The 17,254-nt window shown below is 40.0% G+C and overlaps 1 protein-coding gene across 1 annotated transcript; it reads left to right on the top strand.

Moving 5' to 3' along the window:
* The first annotated feature begins 227 nt into the window (after positions 1-227).
* LOC108668686 lies at positions 228-11,454 on the top strand. The gene is made up of 8 exons (XM_018155929.2): positions 228-279; positions 3,244-3,313; positions 4,569-4,679; positions 5,601-5,670; positions 6,227-8,487; positions 8,831-8,979; positions 9,480-9,687; positions 11,358-11,454. Exons 2-8 carry the CDS (start codon positions 3,261-3,263, stop codon positions 11,452-11,454), a joined length of 2,949 nt encoding a protein of 982 aa, XP_018011418.1. The 5' UTR covers positions 228-279; positions 3,244-3,260.
* Positions 11,455-17,254: the final 5,800 nt, after the last annotated feature.

Raw genomic sequence — 17,254 nt, 5'->3', positions numbered from 1 at the left:
AAAGCGTCTTTAATACATAATTTATATACATAGAAGTTATCATCTTTGAAGCGCTTTTAACACTAAGATCAGTCAATACAAATAAAATGTACTGTCTTTTAACATAAATTATGAATACAAAATAGAACCATATTTCTTAGCGATTTGTAACTACTTTTATTTTGTAGTTGCGGATTGGTGAGATAAAATTTAAATTAAGGCCGCGAGTTTCGTTTTAAACTGAAAGTTTGGAGCGAGTCTGCTGCGTTCACCGACACCGAGTAAACATCTCTAGGTCTAGTGAGTAGTGTCTATCGCTCTTGATTGCGTAAAATTAACCGGCAAATAATCATCTATAAATTACTTATTACTTGATCTAGGCCTTTACCTCTAGGCTCTATATATACAACGGTCAACGTGTATATATTTAGCGAGCCGCTGCGGCGCTGCCCCGCCCGTACACTACTCACTACACTGCATACAGCGTCAAGTTCAACGCTATCAAGAATCGGCTTGCTTTCTTGGCAATCTTCTTCTCTTTATGAATAAATTATGAGAAGTCAGAGAAGAGGCAGTAAGCCGCCAGTAGGGCAGTAGGCCAGTGGCCAGTAGCAGACTGGCACAGTCTGGCAGTAGGACTTTAAATTCTTGCATTTTATTCCACTATTAATATTATTATCATTCTCTTATCAAGGCTATCTAATTTTTCTTCAAAATCTGGGCTCTAGCTAGCCTGCTAGAGTGCTAGGTAGTAGGTACATCATATCATTTGATTTTGTAAGTTTCATCTGCTTGGCAGAGGCAACTACCCCCTGGGTACCCCAGATTGCACTCCATACTCCATACTCATAGTGCAAGCAATTGCTATGTTTCTCACACAAACTGGTCATCTAACGGTCTAACTACCTTATAGCCAATGAAGAGCACTGGATCCAATGACAATTTCCATCTCATTGCTTCTTATCAAGTTATCATGAGAAACTGATGATAACGTGGAGAGAATGCACCAGCGGAGAGAAGAAACTGAAATGAGAAGATGAAGACAAGAATTATATAAACATTGCTTAGTCCAGGTGTCACAAGTGGTCGGCACGCCGCACATGACTTCTTCACCTTCAAACCAGCATCAAGTCTAGTTTCATCTGCATTTTTTCATCGCAGGCAATTAGCATTAACCCTGGGAATGGAATAATCTGGGACACTTGAAAATTGAAATAAACTTAATTTTCAAATGTTTTAAGCATATTTGAGATGTACTCATCAATTATCATCAAATGTTTCAGCATCATAGCATGTACGGTACTCATTTCAAGCACAGTACAAGACTACTTGTCCATTGCTGCTACACCAATAGGTACCGTCAACCAGGGCTACTCGGGACTGGCGGGGCTAATCGGGACAGTCCTCCCACTATGCAGAGGGTGGATGCAGCGTTGGCAATATATGGATTTTTAAGCCCAAAGCGTCGCCGGCCATTTTAACGATGCGTCGCCGGGTAATTTTTAATGAAAAGCCATTTAAGCTGAGTAATGACGAACTATTTACAAGCCACAAACTTATTACAAGGTTGCATGCACGTGTTACCCCAAATAACTAATTTTACCCTAAAAACAGTCCGTACTTGGATTGTATATGGCCCACGAGTGGCCCAAGACTCTGCTGACATGCGGTTCTGATGCTCGTCCAGGAGCGGCAACACTCGCTCGAAGATTTGTCCCAGACTGGACTAGAACGCGCTCCAAACTAGCCAAGAATCTGCTCCACGTTGGCCCAGAATATGTCCCACCTTGGCCGCTCTATTTAAAGAGCCAGGATAATCTTAGTAGGTCAGTGACAGGACAGCAAGGAAGTCTTCATTGCCAGAAAGCAGGCTCATGTACAGTAGGCAGTATGAGTGGTTGGCAAGTCAGTATAAGCACCAGATAAGCAGGAACACGAAAAATTGACTCGCTTCAACAATGCTTATTCACATGCATTAATTTAACTTTAACTTGCAGTCACTTTATTAGTTTTAAAGCACTGGGGACACAAAAGAGAGAATTAATTGAAAACACAATAAATAATTCATTTGCTTAAATGCAGCCCCTAACAACCTGTGCTACTTTTTTGATCGAAAAATTTTACTTGAGATAGAAAGGACAAAAATAACAGGAATTAAAGTTGCAATTGAAAGAATAAAGAAAGAAGGTTGCAACACTTTATGTTTAATAAGATTTTGATTGGACTAAATATTAATTCATTAGCAATTCATCTCCAAGTCAAATGCAACAAATTAACATTTATGAATTAATAACAAATCACGCCCCAATAATAGTTTAACATGATGATCACCACGTAAGCAATTTCACAGAGCAAACTCTCATTGTTGCTTATCGGACCCTTATTACCACAGGGGGATGTCTCTTATTGCCCCGTCATGCAGAAATTTATTTAATTTATTTACCTCTGCCATTCATTTAATGAGCTTTGCAAATTCTGTCAATCAAGTTTTTAAGCCAACACCTGTGTGCAACTTTTATGCAAGTAAAATTTCTTAATATGGCAAATCTTTATTTATTTATTTTTTTTTTTTTTGCTACAGACCTTAACAGAGGTACTTTTTCAAAATTTTACTTTTCACGCTTCTTTCAGCAATTTTTTAGAGACAGTAAATGTATGATTTCTTAACTTGTTTCATGCTACATATATGGAAAAAATGTTGAACTTCATGCCACTAATTTTTGTTTTGTAATATTTCAATTAGTTTTGCTGCTACAACATTTCTATGAAATGTTGGAGGACTGTCCCTTATTAACCCATCTGTCCCTTTTTACCCCATTTGACGGTACACCAACAGTGAATTTTTAAACTAAAAAGGAATGAACTGTACAGAAATGTCAGGAAAAAGAGCTTAGAGTTTAGCTTTAGAATTTGTCAGAAATTTTCAAGGCAAAATTCCCTTAAATTTTATATTTGAAAGTGGAAGTGATGAATTCCTCAAGTACTAAAAATTCTGCACCACCATACTTTATTTTGCTGAATTGTCTCTATTCTACTCATGAAGCCAAAATTAGAAAAATGATTCAAAGGTGGTTAAAGTATTTAAAACATAAGAAGCTTCAATGTTAATTTCAGTCCTGTAGATGCATTTCTTCCCTCTAGGGTTCAATGTTTGCATCTATGGTACATTAGATAAAAATGATGACCTAAACATATCTTTATATATGTACTGTACTTGTGTATATTTATGTGAAATTTTGGATATTTTTATTTTTTATTTTCCAGGTGATGCATTAAACAGAATGCAAGACAAGAAAGCTAAGAGAGTATCTTTTGCTGACACCAAAAGTATCAGGTAAGTCATGCATCTTCTGTGCTGAAAACAGTAACTGGAAAATATGTGATGTTATTTTTCTTGCCTATCCAATAATGATTTTTAATCAATCAAACTTTAATTTTTAATCTCATTTAAAACAAATTTATCTGTATGAAAAGGATAAAATTCATTTATTTATATATATAAACTAAAATATTTTAAATTTATTTGTTCATTGTTTAATATCTTTGCTATACTAACCGAGGAGAATTGAATTGCAATGCTAAGCTTGTATCTTATATCAACAAAACCACATTTACTGTCAATCTTGGTTCATGGTGTGTTGTGTAGGTACTAGTCAATAAAACATAAGATCTCCACAATATTATCCAATCAAATGTCAACAGATAGATAGCACTAATGCCAGATAATTCAAGATCTTATGGAGTTGTTCATTTCTCCCACAATTGCTGCATGAACATTCAAATTTCTTGCTATTCACTGCAGCCAGGATTCTATATTGACCATTTTCTTGAAGAAATTTTGATCACCCCAAAGTTATGTACATTTACTAATTGAATTAAATGATGTATAAATTCAAATTTTTTGCCTTGCAATGGTGTGCCATTGCAATATCAGCGTAAATGATTCACTCATTCTATTAAAACACATCAAACCATGAGCAATTTTGGCATTTTCTGCTTATTCAATAGTTTAATTAAATTTAAACATCATAGTCTTGTTTTAATCAGGTCTTGTTTTTAATACCAGGAGGAAATATTCACCATCTCTATCCTTAACTGAATTAAAGAAGGGCAAGATGGAAACGTTTTGTAACACATATTTAGGTTCTCAATTTTATTGTTCATTTTAGCATTCACTGGAGACAATTATTTTTAATTGATAGAGTGGAAACCCTACATAATAATTTCTATACATACTGTACAGCAATTTGAGTTCCTAATTTTTATTGAACAATAAATTTTCTCTGGAATTGAGCTTCACTGTATTTGCCTTAAATTTTGACCTCAGGCATGCTAGCTAATATCTTATATGAACATTAATTTTTCTCTGGAATTGAGCTTCACTGTATTTGTCTTAAATTTTGACCTTAGGCATGCTAGCTAATATCTTATTTGATTTTTGACAATTTTCTCTCTATCAAAATATGTTACCTATATGGCGATAAATTAGAGTAATAAATATTAAATACATTCCTTTAATTTAATTTATTAAATAATAAATTAAACATTAAATAGTTTGTGTGTTCAAGATTGTTTACTGATATTTTCAGGGAGTTTTTGTCTGGTGGAGGTGATGTCTCACAATGGCACTCGTCCTATGCTGCCACCGTCTCTACTTCAAGTGATTCTTCTGAAGCAACAACTGCTGCTTTCGATGCCAGGTTCAGAGATGCATTCCAATTTCTCATACTTTACTGTACTTTATCCTGTGTAGTATGGAAATCTGCAAGTGAATACATAAATGTTAGACAACTGTTCAAGTCAACCTAGTCAGTAAACATAGTATATACCCATGAGATTGTTGAGGGGAATGTTTTGTTGTCAATCAGTGCAATGTGATAACTGTTATGTAGGAGTGGTTTTTCTATGAATTTATATGAAGATGTAGGGTTTGTGATGATATAGGATTTATGATAATGTAGGGTTTATGATAATGTAGGGTTTGTGATGATGTAAGGTTTGTGATGATGGAAGGTTTTTGATGATGTAAGATTTGTGATGATGTAAGGTTTGTGATGATTTATGGTTTTTGATGATGTAGGGTTTGTGATGATTTATGGTTTTTGATGATGTAGGGTTTGTGATGATGTAGGATTCATGATGATGTAGGGTTTGTGATGATGTAGGGTTTATGATAATGTTGTAGGGTTTGTGATGATGTAAGGTTTGTGATGAGGTTTATGATAATGTTGTAGGGTTTGTGATGATGTAAGGTTTGTGATGATGTAAGGTTTGTGATGATGTAGGGTTTATGTAGGTATTCAATCTTTGCACTTGGAAATAATGATTTTACAGCACAATTGGTGTCACAATTTACAGTTATTCTGATTGAATTTATATGCAAGGCATTTTAAACTAATTCTGGATTCAACAATTTTTGGTTTGAAGATGTGCATTGTATTTTGGTTATTCATGAAAACCTTCATCTATTAAAATTTTGCATGTGGCCCAGAGATAGAACTCAGTTAAAACATCCTCATCTTATTTTATGATGTATTTACAGTTTATCCTAGTTGTGAGCTGATTATTTAGGAGTATTTCAAGATATACTTGTGTTGTATATTCAATTATGTACTTGGCAGCAGCGAGTGCGGACACAATGAGAAGAGCAACAACACAGAGACTTGTGTGGTTGGCAGTCCGCTGGAGCAGGTGGGAGACATGATTCCAGTCTTGTCTTTATTGCGAAAATTAATTTTTCTGACCAATATTATTGATTGAATGGCATTTATAAACTAACCAAGCATGTTTAAATGCTTGAAACATAACTCTTTCTTAATTTACTGAATCAGTTCTAGACTTCATAGGTTTAATTTTTAAATTACCATGTTGGTCAGTTGGGTAAACAAAAAAGCTCAGTTAAGTTAAACTTAACCGTGCTGGATCATAGATTTGCAGAGTTGTGCTTGTGCTGCAGCACCATGCAGGACCATGACATGCTTGCAGAGTTGTGCTTGTGCTGCAGCACCATGCAGGACCATGACACGCTTGCAGAGTTGTGCTTGTGCTGCAGCACCATGCAGGACCATGACATGCTTGCAGAGTTGTGCTTGTGCTGCAGCACCATGCAGGACCATGACATGCTTGCAGAGTTGTGCTTGTGCTGCAGCACCATGCAGGACCATGACATGCTTGCAGAGTTGTGCTTGTGCTGCAGTACCATGCATTACCATGACACGCTTAATAATTTTACTGGGGCTCTGTGCAGGGCTACGAAGAATACGCAGCTCAAGGAGAGGCATTCCTGGCACGCTTCTTGCACGAGGGCTCCACGTCGGGCGCTGGGTCTCCGCATCCAGTCAGTCATGATGAACCTGCGGCCTATGAGTCTTGCCAGCTCACGCAAACTATCTTGAGAGATGGGGGGCACAGGATGACTGATGTGGATCTCACTTGTGCTCTTCCTACATCAATGGACCTAACTTGTGCTCTTCCTACATCAATGGAACTCACTCAAGCCATTCCTACATCAATGGAACTCACTCAAGCCATTCCTACATCAATGGAACTCACTCAAGCCATTCCTACATCAATGGATCTCACTCAAGCCATTCCTAGATCGATGGAACTTGCTCGCTACCATGCGCACTGTGGCCCTAGTAATATCATCCAATGTACATTGCCTTCGGAATACAATAGCACTAGTGAGCCTTCATGCGATGTTACATCAAAGCAAAAATTATATGCCCATGATTTAAATCATTTACCAAGTGGCAAGTTGAAGAAAAGCACCATGCCAGAAGATGGAGATGAAGGTTTGGAACTTACTGCCCATATTACAGGTAACGTGGTCGGGAAGAACAAAATGCCAGAGCAATATGAGAACAAAGAACTCGCTAGCCGTGCCCCACATCATTCTTTCCAGACACCTGAGAGAGAAATGTCCGGGGAAGATCGCTCTGTTAGTGCAGCACCTGGCAATACTTTTGAAGATGTTCCAAATGCTCCTCCCGAATTCCAAGATGACAAGCAAATGGAGTTGACCTTTGTTAGTAGAAGTGATTTAATTTCCTCGAGTCCATGTGAATCAGAAGTAAGCAGTAATAAGCAGCTTACTCACTCATCCACGCCTTCGATCCATGCATTGAAGAATGGTGGACTAACTGGAGAACAAGCAGAACCCTTGCCAAGTCGACAATTTATAAAGAGCCGCTCTAAACAGAGTCTGACTTTTCCAAAAGAAAAAACTAAGGATGAAAGTAACGGACGCTTGACGGAAAGTACGCAAAGAAGCTTTTTTTTTGCATCAAATTCGGAAGTCAACAGTGATATTATGAAGTCAAGAGTTCACAGAGAAAATTTTTCCATTGAAAATCAGGATTGTCCTCATGTTGTGTCGGATGTTTGTTTCAGTGGAGAAGAGGAAAAGGTGTCTGGAAAGGAGATGACATGTTTCTCTCGACCAGATTTTGGCTCTGTTGCTGGGTCTGTTGAGGCCATTGGAAGCAACTTGTCAAGAACTGAGCTGTTGCGCGAGGAAACTGCTTTGGGGTTGAAGCCGAGCGCCGAAAAAATGTCTCTAAATACTGACACAGAAAACGTTCATAAAGACAAGAATAAGTCTCTGAATGGCGGGAAAATACTGCAGAATGATACGCAAATTTCTTTAATGGAAAACTATCGTGTTGACGTCTCATGTTCTAGGAATGATTCTCAAATAGAAATATTAAACGAAAGTAAGGATTTCATCAACAATGTCACAGCACAACTAGTTGAATCTGACGACAGTTTCCAAAGCCCCTCTAAACTCCCTGAAACTTCAAAACTTCCTGAAAATAACTGTCCACCTGAAAAGCCTGGCAATCTGGTGCCTGAAAGTGAACCTGCTGAAAGGGCTATAAGTTTCGAGAGTCCAGCAAGTGTTATGAGCGATTCTTTGGTTACACCTGATAATTTGATTGGGGCAAATGGCAGGACAATTTATGAATTGCATTCGCCTTCAAATGGAAAGTCTATTTCCAGAGAACGTCAAATTGTTCCTACTCAGGATGATGAGAATCCAGTGGCAGAAAAAGAAATTTTCTTGCATAGTGATTGTGTTAACACCATTACTACAGAAGAAACTAACACAAAAGTGTCTTCCGCTGTTAAAAGTGCATTTAAAGCTGGTAATGAGTTACAGACTCAAATCGACAAACAAGCAAACTATGTAGCATCGTCTGTGCCGAAATCACAGCAAACTGAAGCCCGCAAGGCTTTGTCGTCCATTTCTTCCAACGTGGATTTTAATCCTAATAAATCCAGTTCCAAAATCCCTACGGAGTACTCAGGAAGTACTAGAAATTTTGATAGAACTGAAATAGCCTCGAAAGAGAACCAAGAGGCAACTGCTGATGCTGCGTGTAACGTGAAAAAGAATCCCTCTGGAAAAACCACGGAGAAAAGTAACAAGGAAAAGCGCGAGAAGCCTACATCAATTCCTGCTGGCTGCTCGAGCTGTCGAGAAGAAACCATCGTGATCCGTCATCGGTGAGCATTTGCTTCAGTTACTCTTTTAGCAATTTTCAACTTGAGTGAGGTTAGATTATATTTTTTAACCCCATGCTCTCCCTCGCCTCGCTGCCCTGACTCCCCTTATGACTCCCGCTGCCCTGACTCCCCTTATGACTCCCGCTGCCCTGACTCCCCTTATGACTCCCGCTGCCCCGACTCCCCTTGACTCCCCTTATGACTCCCGCTCCGCTGCTCCGACTCCCCTTATGACTCCCGCTGCCCCGACTCCCCTTATGACTCCCGCTGCCCTGACTCCCCTCCCCTCGCTCCCCTGCTCCCAATACCCTCACACTTCTCACTCTCCTCACTCCGTCTACAGGTCGGTGACGCTGACCCTGCAGCAGGCACCGCAGGAGGCGCTGCTGGTGTGCCGCTTTGCCCCGGCGCTGCGCGTGCGGCTGACACTGCAGCGTGGCACCGACGGCCACGCCACCGTCACCGTGGCGCAGTGTCTCACCCAAGTGGCAGGTGGAGTGGCAAGGGTCTTCTCAGAAGTCGAACTCATAAGGATCACGTCATCATGATGAGATTTATTCTATATTTTTAGTATGAGGACTTCCTCCAAATTCTATTCAGTCAGTTCTTAATTCAACCTGAAAATTCAATGCCAACTCATACCAATGCCAACCCATACCAATGGGTTTATAAGTCAATGTAGGTTCACAAGCCGCAACAATAAAGTTTTTACATGTTTATCCTAAACGAAACATACAAGCTAAGAATGTTTCACTCTTGCATATTTCGTTTTCATGATTCTATCGTAACTTTCAAGTATCCATCAAGCATAAACTGAAATATGGGAAGAAATCTGAGCTTTTTAAATTTTTTTGCTTACAGCGAACTCTACTGCGTTATAATTTGTCATGAATGTTTTCAATTATAATGTATTGCTTTATTTCCGCTATAGGTAATTATTATTATTTAATATTATTTCATGCCGTATGTTTAACGTGGTACGCGGCGTGCAGAAGTGAAGCACCGCCTGGCACGTCTGGCGGTCGAGGTGCACTTGGATGAGCTGCGTCAGTGCTGCGGCGACCTGCAGGGGAGGAGGCTGTGCGACTTGGCCGCTGCGCTGCCGCCGTTCTGCTGCAGCATCACCGCCATCAAGGACCTCATCGCTGAGCTGGTGGCGCTGTCGGCGCAGTGCGTCATCACGCCTCAGGACAACACGAGGTGACCAGCGGCCAGTACCTGGCTTGTCCAGGGTGTTGTGTAATGCAAGAATGGTTCTGGCGAGCCAGTGATGGTCGTATAAGTGACCAGTTGCATTAAATGCCTGGCAAAACTGACTATAACCTCCTCCCTTACCTAGGTGCCACTACCAGGATGGGCAATTACACACACACAGACCAGTGGGATCTAACGCCATTACTGGTGATGCTTCCTTCTGGGGTTTTACTTGCTGGGAGAAGCGCTGATATTTTACATACTTCTTGACAACAATTTGCTTTATATACTATGACCGATAGAAATCTTGACGACAATTTGCTTTTATACGTACTCAATGTAATGACCGATAGAAAATACTAACTACCGGTAATAAATTCAATACGTTACCAAAATTATCAGTAATTTTCCACTACTTCATCTTAAATTATTGAGTACAAAGTTATTGAGCTATTTTTAGAATATATTTAGCGTTGTGGTGACGGTATCGACTTCACCAAAACAACTGTATAATGTATATACCTACACCATCTGCACTACCATTAAGACTACCACCACCTACTCCACCATCGCCAGCTCTCTTCGCCATCACTACCTACACCACCACCTGTCAATGCCATCACCACCAACGCTTATCATAAAATTGATGTGCTACGATCCTCCAGATCACTGATCAGCATCCATAAATCAGCATCCATAAATCAGCATCATTGACTCATCACTGGATAATTTGATGCATGAATCATTTAGTGTAACTAAGCTGACATTCACTTGAGACCATGAATCAGCATCATTGACTCATCACTGGATATAGTGACGTGGCGGTCATGTGGTGGTGACGTGGTGGTGTTGTGGTGGTGATGTGGTGGTGACGTGGTGGTGATGTGGCGGTGATGTGGTGGTGACGTGGTGGTGATGTGGCGGTGATGTGGTGGTGATGTGGTGGCGATGTGGTGGTGATGTGATGGTGATGTCGCCGCGGCTTTATGCCAGTATGACAGCAGCTGCTTAGTTAGGGTTTCCAAATTTTAGTATGAAGCCTCTTTTCAACGTGAACAGTGAATGAACTACGGAGGATTTTTTTTAATTTATTGGCCTCTCTAAAATGCATTGTAGCCCAGGAAACACCGGAAAATTCGCCGTACCACAAATAATTTCTTGTCAAGCTTATCTCTACGTTCCGTGTACTTATTTTGAAAGAAATTTGTCCCTTTTTTCCTTTAACGACATAGAAACAGTTATGTCATGCATGCGATAATTTATTACCTAGAGTGAGGCCGGATGAGCGTTGTTTTTTTTCAAAGAGGTTCTCCTAGAAAACTACGTGTGCCTCAAGTAAATTTGTAAGGATTGTAATGGACGTAGTAAGCAGTTAGACAGAAATACTGAAAAAGCATATTCACATCCTGACTTACGAAATTGAGAAAAGGTATAATATGAATCTATTTTCCTAACCTGTATTCTTCTAAAGTCTAAACCAAGAAGACTGTGGATATAATGATTATAATATTGGATTATTATACTGTGGATTATTATAATATAATATGTCAGCATCTCGCGCTTGCTGCAATCCCACCTAGCGACTCACACGTGCTGTGTTGAAACTTGAGAATTATTATTAACCTGTTTGATAGACCTGCAATTGCAGAATTGCTAACAAGTTTTATGTGTTGCAGAAGTGAAGACTTCGAAGAGGCGATCAAGTTGGTGGACGAAGGCCCCGCCTTGCTGACACGCTTTGTAGCCGCCGCTGAGAAGTGCATTAATTCTTAATTTACTTCAATAATTTCTACTAAAATGTCTACGAAATTTTATTAATAGTCAAGTCATAATAAATAATTATGACTTAGTGATTAAGAAACGATTGCAAGTCATTGCTCGCCAACTGGAATTCGTATATATTACATTCCCTAAAAATTAGTATGACAAACTTTTCCGAATTTTGCTATGTAACGTACGTATCTCCTTTGCATGGCGGCCGTTATTTTTTCTAGTAATTTTCTATTAAGGTGACCATAGTATTAAATAATGTCTGAACTGAGGGTCTCTGACTCTCATTTTATATCCTATGATAATAATAACTTTTCAATAAATTTACTTTTAGTCCCTCATGGTGAGGTCCTCAGAAGCCATGTGGAAGTGAGCAACCCGAGGCAAGGGGCTTGATCCCAAACAGTATTGGCGTCTGAACAGCTTGTTGTATTTCTCAAATTAATTGATCACTTCGAGGTTGAATAAATGAGTTTCGTCATTCGTGATTTCTAATTTATATTCACGCAATAGTATTATAGAATGCCTGTTTTCCTTCGTTATTTTCACTCGTGAGTACCACACGAGTCGCATTTTCTAAAACAGTCAATCTTCTAACTCCAGTTGAATTCGAACATCCGATGCGTCCTGCCGCTTGAGCTCCAAATGGCACTGATTAATTTTCGCCGGTCTTTTCATTCACCTTCAGTCGAAATGTTTCCAAAATTCTGATAGCTGGATGCGCGCGGTTGAGCTTTTGCGCATTGAGCATGGTACGTTAGCAACGCCTGCAGCAGCAGCAGCAGCATGTCCCCAGCTTTTGCTCTCGTCCTTGAGGCCGTCTTTATTATCAGCACCTCACCGCCTACTGCCGTCATACACGCCCCTGTCAGTGTAGGACCTGACGACTCTGGAGTGACCTGCAGCAGAGCTTCGTTGTTGTCCCAAAGGCGACCGTCGCACCTGGGTAACTCCAGGTCCCGTCCGACGTCGCTGCCTCTCGCAGCGCCGGTTTATTAAATATCAAAGCTGGCATTCAGAAGTTGATAGTAAAAAATAGTGCTTGGAAGTTTCGGTGTCAAGGGTTCGAGGACCTAGGAGAGCACTCAACCATCAGCGATCTTGTTAATTTTATGTTATCATTGCCAAAAACAACTCAGCACTGAAAACCGTTCCTCTTATATGTCCATTTCAGACAAGTTTCAGGCGACCTCCAATCAAAGGAAACTAAAGCTGGCATATGTAAGATACAGTAAAAAATTTTACTACTGTCGGCGAACACAAATACGTATTGGCTTGTTAGTTTACATATTGTAACACAAATACGTATTGGCTTGTTGGTTTACATATTGTATATTGGCTTGATGGTGAATGTAAATCTATCAAATTGAGTGTATATTCGTGCTTTACTGGCTACTGCTGAACAATAAAGAGTGAGCAAGCTTATGTACTTCGGCCGAGACCAAATTGTCGTAGTGAAATTTCACGGCTGGTGGAGAACATTGCGGTGAGCGTTGATGAACATGATCAAAAACATCACAATCATCTTTTAAAAAATTTTGTTCATGAAATTGTCCAAGAATCTTGCCGCTGAAGCGAACATTCTTTGATCAATTTTGAGATTAGAATATATTTTTCGAATAAATTGGAGCATTGAAGTGAAGTTTCATTTTAAATGACAACAAAAAGAACTCGTCTGATTAATGTTCATCACAGAGCTAGTTTTGAGCAGCAGACGTCCATAGCCAGCTACGATAGCGAGCTAAGGTGGTTGAAAAGAAATATAACTCGGTACTCACTGCAGTGAGTGACAGAGCGCGCATTTTCTCGTCGATGAAAACGTCACAGACGGACGAACATGACGAGCATAATAGCGCCTTTTTTCCATAAATGAGAAAATGCGCTAAAAAGACCATTCGTGTACAAAACGTGCTTTTGTGGTGATCGAATCAACTACGACACAATAAAATCAGTTTCATTATTTTGTGTAAAGTGCTTCAACAAAGTGCATTATTGAAGAGACCCGCCATGTTTATACATAGACATTTCTGTGATGTCATATCGCAACGTTTCATTTTGAATCGACATGGCCCATGTCGGTGCACGGCTGCTTGTCCATAATATTCAGTACAATTTCCTGAACCTGGCTGATGAACGTGAGAAGAAAACTAGTTTCCTTAGCTCTGAAGGTGAAACAGCGTTTCTTTGCAGGAAAAGAAGCATCATATTATGCGTCACAATGCAACTATTGTCAAATCAAGAGTGCAAGAGTGAAGCGTTAGCAAATTCACTGAAATATCACGCAATTCACTGAATAGCAAAGTCATCGGACAAAGGAACATTTTTAACACAACTGGATGCTTGTGGAAGTGGCTGATTAAACATTGTAATTTAATGGTGAATGGATTGATGGTAACTCCAGCTAACGGATTTAGGTAGGAATAGCATTAACTCTGGATCAAGCTTAAGGGGAGCGTCTAGGGTAAAATTTTGGATTTCGGCTTTTCCGGTTTTTAGTCTCATCTTAAAGCTGACATTCTGATCTATCCAACGGTACCAAAACCATCTCTGTACGTTGATTTATGCGTTCACGACAGATCATGAAAGGGAGGGGGGTGGAGGTAGTTCTTTAACAAATAGAATGGGAGGAAATTCGCTGCGAGCACTTTAAATAGAGTGTCTGCTTGAAGTGCACCTTAGTTACCCGCCTGGCGTCGTATGAGGAGGTGTGCATGCAGTCGCTCCCACCATCCTTGACTGGAATCAAGCTCCAGTAACGTTTAGTTTTGTATCCTTGCTACTTTGAAAATCCTAGGAGGAGATAGATTTCTACGGTACCCCTTTTTTTGGCCGTTTTCTAAGAATTTCACGTTTTCTTTCATTTTTTTCGAAAAATTTACACGAACAAAAATGTCTTAGAATTCTATTTTACACATGTGTACCAAGTTTCAGAGTGATCCGTTTGTAAATAGCCAAGATAAATTTTACCCTAGACGCTCCCCTTAAATATTCGTCGACAAAGAAGGATAAATTTTCCACACTTTTCATGATCAATCAAGATTTCTCCCACTCGCAGTTTCAGTTCGAATTTTTTCTGAGTCGTAACACTATCAAACACGTATCCATGAGCCATGATGAAACACGCAGCTTATTAGGTAATGCCTGATGCAGTTTCATTTGTTCATTTAGTAATAATCTTACGCGCGATTTACAAGACACTGTTTCATTCCTCGGTTCGTTTGAGACGTTTTCACTCATTAATTGTGCGTTTAAAGACATTTTGGATAATTATACAAGAGTGTTTTATTGAACGAAGTATGACATCAACACACCATATGTTTCAGCACCCGAGGTTGTAGCGTGCTGCCTGCACCCGAGGTTGTAGCGTGCTGCCTGCACCCGAGGTTGTAGCGTACTGCCAGCACCCGAGGTTGTAGCGTACTGCCTGCACCCGAGGTTGTAGCGTGCTGCCTGCACCCGAGGTTGTAGCGTGCTGCCTGCACTCGATTTGTTGCAGAAAGAAAAGGCTGCCAAGAATATTTTCTAATTTGAGCTTAACAGCTTGATAATCTAACCCTCTACCGACGTATGTCACTCTCTGGGAACATAATTTACAAGTTAAATTATACGGAAACTATTGAGTGTAGCAACCTGAGGACATTTTATAGGTTACAGAGAACATTGTAAAGTTGTCGTACGTGGCGGCAACCATCAGTGCAAGTCATTTTGCGCTCACTAGAACGTATCCTTTTTGGGAAGTAGGCGCGTGACAATATTGCTCCGGTTACTCATGTCAGGCGGTGGAGGGTTAAGACCAGAGTTGGGCAGCGCTACTTTGAAATGTAGCGGCCGCTACCGCTTCATGTTCTAAATGTAGCGGGCGCTACCGCTACCGCTACATGCTCTAAATGTAGCGGGCGCTACCGCTACAATTGCTTAAATGTAGCGCCGCTACCGCTACCGCTGCAAGTGCTTAAATGTAGCGGCCGCGGCCGCTACCGCTACAATTGCTTAAATGTAGCGCCGCTACCGCTACTGAAAATGTAGCGGCCGCTAAATGTAGCGCGCTACTCCCACCTCTGGTTAAAACCTAACATTTTGCTACGAGTCACCGGCAGCTTTACTACCGACGTGTCGCTACTCTCACGAGGTGCGAGCATTCGTCTCAGGCGGAATTCGTCTCCGTGCGAACCAAACTTAGACCATGATTTTTCAGGCTCCATCGGTGTAGTCAACAACACTCGACTTTCCTGTTCACTCCTGCAGAATTCAGCAACGTCGATTGCCCTTGGCTACGTCGTCGATTTATGTACTATATTTTTGGGGAGTTCCGAAGGGTGATTTAAAGATGCAGAGGCAGAGAAAATTGAGTTGGGAGTTTTGGAATTTGTGGAGCTAACAAGGTGAACTGACCGTGCCATCTAGTGAAGTTAGAGCCCAGAGAGGCGCATAGCATGAAAAAGGTTTTTGATAAAGTCTTACATGGATCAGAGAGTCATTCTTCAATGAATTAGAGAATAATAATATCAATTATTGGGTTGTCATATAGATTTGAGAGGCAAATTGGGCACTTATCTTAGTGGATGCGTTTCTTTGTGATTTGTAATATTTTCACAGAAAGTACCCGAAGAATAGTTCACAACTGGAGGAGTGAGTTTTTTAGATCCTACCGCGTATTTAACTTTATTGGTAAATTAATTCGTTTATCTACGAAGATGTTCTGTTGGGTCTCAAGAGTGGCGACAAAATTTTGACTCGCCTCGTATGATGACACCGATTTTCGAATGATAAACTGTCTTGACCAAAATCACATATAAATTTCTATTATCGCTTTTCGTACAACGATTTGGTACTACTCCTAACTTGCTCTCCTGACGTATGTGAAGCTGTAGTTGAAACTGCTTGCTATGATTACATCCGTTGTTCTACGGCTTCAGCTAGTATCTTTCTAGTCAGGGTTATTGTAAAGTTTATTGCCCATCTACTTTTATTAGAAACGTTAATCATTCTGAATTTCACAGCAACATATTCGATGAACATCAGGAATAATCTCTCAAATATACAACAAAATTTAAGAGGAAGAAGCTGAAAATATTCAAAAAGAAATAAACGGTGACATTTTTGGGGCAGAAAATTTCCAATTTTCTGAAGTAAACTTTAGGAACAATCTCTCGAATAAGCAACAAAATTTAAGAGAAGTAAGCTGAAAATATTCAAAAAGAAATAAACGGTGACATTTTTTGGGCAGAAAATTTCCAATTTTCTGAAGCAATCTCAAGATTTTTTCGCTTCTTGATACATGCTCAGATTGATAGGATATTTCGATAGATTTGATTGTGGACTTGTGCGGGCTTTGTAGACTTGACATCTTAGGACCGGGAACAAAAGTCCGTCCCCGTGTAGCTTGTGATCCAGTTGTAGTATTCTGTAGGATGGAATTTGATCAACTGTGTAGTGACTAATAATTCATAGTATGGTATCTTCGGCATTGAATAGGCCTGGATAGGCCTGTCGCCGATTCTTGTTCTTGTAATGAGATTGTATGGTGTAAAAACTGTATTTTGTCGCATATTAAGTACCGTAAATATGTACGGTGCTCTTGAACTCTGGCCGATAACCATATCAAAATATACCTAAATTAAATAAAAATAATCATCATTGTAAGCCAGTTAATAAATCATGGCCAGTTAGGTAACTCCAAGAGCTTAATTTTATGAAATATGTATAGTGTCGGAGCATTCACCCGTGACGCGGGTGTACATGCCACCACTCACCCGTGACGCGGGTGTAGATGCCACCACTCACCCGTGACGCGGGTGTACAC

This window comes from Hyalella azteca, unplaced genomic scaffold, assembly GCF_000764305.2.
Source record: "Hyalella azteca isolate HAZT.00-mixed unplaced genomic scaffold, Hazt_2.0.2 contig11493, whole genome shotgun sequence".
NCBI lineage: Eukaryota > Metazoa > Arthropoda > Malacostraca > Amphipoda > Hyalellidae > Hyalella > Hyalella azteca.
This window is presented reverse-complemented; position numbering and strand designations above follow the sequence as displayed.

Bases quoted from the DNA above. Each gene is read 5' to 3' on its own strand.
- LOC108668686 (XM_018155929.2), top strand. From the start codon at position 3,261: ATGCAAGACAAGAAAGCTAAGAGAGTATCTTTTGCTGACACCAAAAGT. The intron at 3,314-4,568 runs GTAAGTCATGCA...TGATATTTTCAG, and splicing joins GCTGACACCAAAAGTATCAG to GGAGTTTTTGTCTGGTGGAG. The intron at 4,680-5,600 runs GTTCAGAGATGC...TGTACTTGGCAG, and splicing joins ACTGCTGCTTTCGATGCCAG to CAGCGAGTGCGGACACAATG.